Raw genomic sequence first — 4,973 nt, 5'->3', positions numbered from 1 at the left:
TCCTGGGTTATATTTGGACTCTGTGAGGGAATGGATATATATATGTTAGTTCATAACAGCTTATTATGATATAGTCTCAGTGTTGTCTCCTCAGTTGACCTCTAATCCTAAACACTACTAAAAATGCCAACTGTGATTTATTCTGACACACAAAGAGCGAAGCGGAAAGATGTAGAAGATAGATCTGAGGCTATTATCCTACTGGCATTCCTTGCTTAAAGACATTTGACATGAGATGGACCTACGCCATTGGCAGGAGTGACTGACATTTCAGCCAATAATCACAAAGGGTTTTCTTCCCTCCGTGGGGCTGTCAGTGGTGTGTTTATCAGTCTGTGTGTCTGCATTAGTTTTAAACTATTGATCCAGATGCATCTGTCTCTGTCTACACCTCTCTGGGTCACGGGTATGTCTCCTCTCCTGTCTCCTCATCTGGCCTCCTGTGCCCTCTCCAGTCTCCTCTCCTATCTCCTCTCATGTCTCCTCATCTGGCCTCCTGTCTCCTCTCCTGTCCTGTCTCCTCGTCTGGCCTCCTGTCTCCTCGTCTGGCCTCCTGTCTCCTCTCCTGTCCTGTCTCCTCGTCTGGCCTCCTGTCTCCTCTCCTGGCCTCCTGTCTCCTCTTATGTCCTCCTGTCTCCTCTCATGTCTCCTCGTCTGGCCTCCTGTCTCCTCGTCTGGCCTCTTGCTTCCCATCATGTCTCCTCTCGTTTCCTAGTTTGGCCTCCTTTCTCCTCTGTCCTCTCCTTTCCACACCCGTGTGTGTATGTGTTGTGCACGTGTGTGTATGTGTTGTGCACGTGTGTGTTTTCCATTTTACCCAGCCATAAGGGCTTTGGGACTTCAATTATGCTCATTAGTTGTCGTACAAAACTAAAGAGGACTGGTTATGTTTTTAACTAAATTGCATTCACTCTGTTCTCCATATTTAAATGAGGCTCTTAGAAAGGTAATGAAACCAGATGTTGGTGTTAGCGGAATCTGCAGAGAGCGCCAGGGAAAGGTAGGCCGTCATTGTAAATAAAAATGTATTCTTAACTGACTTGCCTAGTTAAATAAAGGTTAAATAAAATAAAAAATTTTAAACGTGTGGGGAGAGAGAGAGAACACATTCAAACTGGCCATAAAGAAGTAAAACTACAAGGCACGATGACAAACAAAGACCCTAGAACATCAGACTGTATTCCCATTGAAATCATCCCCACGTGTGTGTGTGTGTGTGTCTATAATAGAGTAGGGCCTGTAGTCCTGTGGGTTGCATTGTGAACTGCTTGGTTAAAAGAAGCCGCATGGCGCAGAGGTTGTTTTCATGTCACCACTGCTGTGTTCACAGCAAGGGGAGAGTAGAGCCCAGCACAGCTACCTAACCCCATCCTGGTGGGGTGTGTGTGTGTGGATGTGTTTGACTACACTTGTGGGACATGAAGTCCTCACAAAAATAGTAAACAACAAAAATGTGACCAACTCAGGACATTTTGTTAGTCCCCACAAGGTCAAATGCTATTTCTAGGGAGTTTAGGGTTAAGGTTAGAATTAGTGTTCGAATTAGGTTTGGGATTAGGAGCTAGGGTTAGTTTTCGGGTTAAGGTTAGGTTTTCAGGTTAAGTTTAGGGCTAGTGGTTATGCGACTGAATTGTGTCCCCCCACAAGTTTATATATGCATGTGTGTGTGTAGGGGGATACAGTATGAGGATTTACTTGAATTGTCTCCAGCTTTTGTTTATTTTATTTGACCTTTATTTAACTAGGCAAGTCAGTTAAGAACACATTTGTATTTACAATGACAGCCTACCGAGGAACAGTGGGTTAACTGCCTTGTTCAGGGGCAGAACGACAGATTTTTACCTTGTCAGCACGGGGATTCGATCCAGCAACCTTTCGGTTACTGGCCCAACTCTCTAACCACTAGGCTCTAACCAACTTGCTATTGTCATGATAACTGTTATATTTCTATAGATGAAGTCACAGACACTAGCCCTACCAGAAGGTAGTGTTATTAACATCGCTTCATCAGAAATATCACTATGTTCACTAATATGGTTTTTTTTACATCTCACTTTAAGCGGAAATGATATTGTGGTTAAACTATGTGGTACATCTTAAGTTCTTATTTTTTCTAATGAGGGATAGAAATTACAGTCATGTGAGAAAGTAGTCCTATTAGAATGTCCGTCTCAGGTTTCAATGTCAATGAAGTCAGTCTGGACACATTAACATGTTTTCTGACAGGATGGCCTGAACACATGATTAACATAGTGGGGCTGACAGGATGGCCTGACACATGATTAACATAGTGGGCTGACAGGATGGCCTGAACACATGATTAACATAGTGGGCTGACAGGATGGCCTGAACACATGATTAACATAGTGGGCTGACAGGGTGGCCTGAACACATGATTAACATAGTGGGCTGACAGGATGGCCTGAACACATGATTAACATAGTGGGCTGACAGGATGGCCTGAACACATGATTAACATAGTGGGCTGACAGGATGGCCTGAACACATGATTAACATAGTGGGCTGACAGGATGGCCTGAACACATGATTAACATAGTGGGCTGACAGGATGGCCTGAACACATGATTAACATAGTGGGCTGACGTGATGGCCTGAACACATGATTAACATAGTGGGTTGACAGGATGGCCTGAACACATGATTAACATAGTGGGCTGACAGGATGGCCTGAACACATGATTAACATAGTGGGCTGACAGGATGGCCTGAACACATGATTAACATAGTGGGCTGACAGGATGGCCTGAACACATGATTAACATAGTGGGCTGACAGGATGGCCGGAACACATGATTAACATAGTGGGCTGACAGGGTGTGTAGTGTGACGAATTATACAACACACACTATACTATACAACACACACCCTGGCTTTATAAACCTTCACCAAGGCTTGAACTCTGCAATCCCCTAACATTACCCTGAACACTGCTCTCCATCATCTTTATGCCGTGTGTGTGTGTGTGTGTGTGTGTGTGTGTGTGTGTGTGTGTGTGTGTGTGTGTGTGTGTGTGTGTGTGTGTGTGTGTGTGCACGTGTGCGTGCGTAAAATAAATGTATGTGCATCAGAGGGTTCTGCAGTCCTTCAAAAAACAAATTGTAAAAAAAACACTTTAACTAAAACGCTTTGGTGTTAAACCAACCCCCATCACAGTTTCCAAAAAGTTTCCATTTCCATTCAGTCTGTGATTGTGGGAGTGTGTATTCTGTATTCAGCTGGTCGGGCTGTGATGATGATGGATGACAAGTTAAATTTGTGTCCGTGGAATGAAGGTGAAGTGTGACAGAGTGATTTGTCTTGGGAATGGAGGGTTGGGGTCAGGCCAAACCAGGCGCCTCCAGACACAAGACATTGACAAATTCATCCTGCCCGCCACATTTCTGAAGCCTTTTGTTTTGAATCCTGGCTACTCACTGGTGACCCCCATCCCTCATCCTGCCAGCGTTGTGAAGGAAGCCCTTCGTCGCTGAGTCCCGGGTCCAGGCCATGCCAGGGGAACTCAGCACCACTAATTCTCGTCATTCCCTCTCCGACAGGCCCCTGACAAAACTCTCCCCGTCTCTGCTGACGCGTGAAAAGAGGGAGGCTGAAATATTTATTTCTGCACATAATGGCCGTCTGCACAGATTTAGAGCCGTATCATTTTTCTCTTCTCTCTCTCTCTCTCTCTCTCTCTCTCTCTGTCTCTCTCTGTCTCTCTCTCTCGCTTTATCATTGCAGGTCACTGGCGGGCCTCAAAGCGTTCACTGGGCTGGAAGAACTGGTCGTCGACAACAATCTGCTCGGAAACGACCTCCAGTTGCCCAGGTTACCCACCCTCCACACCCTGACACTCAATAAGAACCAAATATCCTTTCAAGCGAAGCACTCATTCTCTGTGTCATTCTGTAGCATTGGCTAAGGCAGAGTACTACATAGAGCTGTAAGAACATTAGTCTTTGGGTGTGTTCAGAGCGGACACTGGACGCTCTGGCCAAGGAGTAGGGTTGATCCGAGCATTCTGAACTCACAACGGCAGTCAAGCACCTAAGTAAACTGGCTAACATTGGCCAGCTTGCTAGCTACTTCCAGACCCAAATGAGACAGATAACACCTCACTCTGACCATTTTACTCCCCCTAGTAGAGCTGGTTAGGCTGTTTTCATGTTATCCAGAGCGTTGGTGACCATAACTGTGCTGCTGGCAATAATTGAAATATTATTTTTTTGTACTGACCTTTACCGACACCGGCCACATTCAACTGGTGTTGAGCGTTTGTAAATGCATCAGTTATTCTGCGCTCTGGCTCACTGACGAGAGTACTGTGAAATCGGAGTAGATAGCCAGAGTGAACAGTGAACCTGTTGTTGTGCTTCTGCATCTCTGTGTTCTCGAACTCTCTGAAAGGCCTCTGGGGTATTTGTAGTGCATGTAAAAGCAGTGTTAAAGGCATGTGGGTCTTGGTACCTGGCCCCACAGACTAGTTTCTACACCACGGGGACCTCTAGTGGAAACAGGGATATAAGACAGCAGGGTCTGTGTTGATATGTTGAGGAAGAAAATGGAAAGAGAGGAACTTCTGAGCATATCTTTGAGAAAGAGCAATATACAAATATATATTAGTAGTATAACCAACTACAAACATTGACAAATGAACCACTAGTATAATAACTCATAAACAGTGGAGTGTGAAAAACTGGAAACCTCAACAAAATAAAAAAAACACATAAATATGTTGAAACAAGACACTAGAACATTTAACATATGAAAACCAAACATGCAGTCATTATTGTTACTCTATATAAACTGCCAGTTACATGTATCTATTGTGATTGCAAAGACAATGATTAAACAGCTCCATACCTGTATACCTTCCTCATTTAATAGTAAACCGTAAGCACTCACACTCAAATCGAGACACTGCAATATTGCACCACTACTTATGATCAGACAGAAAATGTTTCAACTTCCTC

The 4,973-nt window shown here is 44.4% G+C and overlaps 1 protein-coding gene across 1 annotated transcript in view; it reads left to right on the top strand.

Moving 5' to 3' along the window:
- The first annotated feature begins 959 nt into the window (after positions 1–959).
- Positions 960–4,973, top strand: part of LOC115193449 (leucine-rich melanocyte differentiation-associated protein-like) — a 142,814-nt gene continuing 138,800 nt past the window's right edge. The window contains exons 1-2 of the mRNA XM_029752137.1: positions 960–1,000; positions 3,742–3,868. Of these exons, the coding sequence (XP_029607997.1) occupies positions 960–1,000; positions 3,742–3,868 (168 nt within the window). The remainder of the gene's footprint in view (positions 1,001–3,741; positions 3,869–4,973) is intronic.

Source organism: Salmo trutta, chromosome 5 (genome assembly GCF_901001165.1).
Source record: "Salmo trutta chromosome 5, fSalTru1.1, whole genome shotgun sequence".
NCBI lineage: Eukaryota > Metazoa > Chordata > Actinopteri > Salmoniformes > Salmonidae > Salmo > Salmo trutta.
Note: the sequence above shows the minus strand (reverse complement) of the source record. Positions and strands in the feature narration are given on the sequence as shown.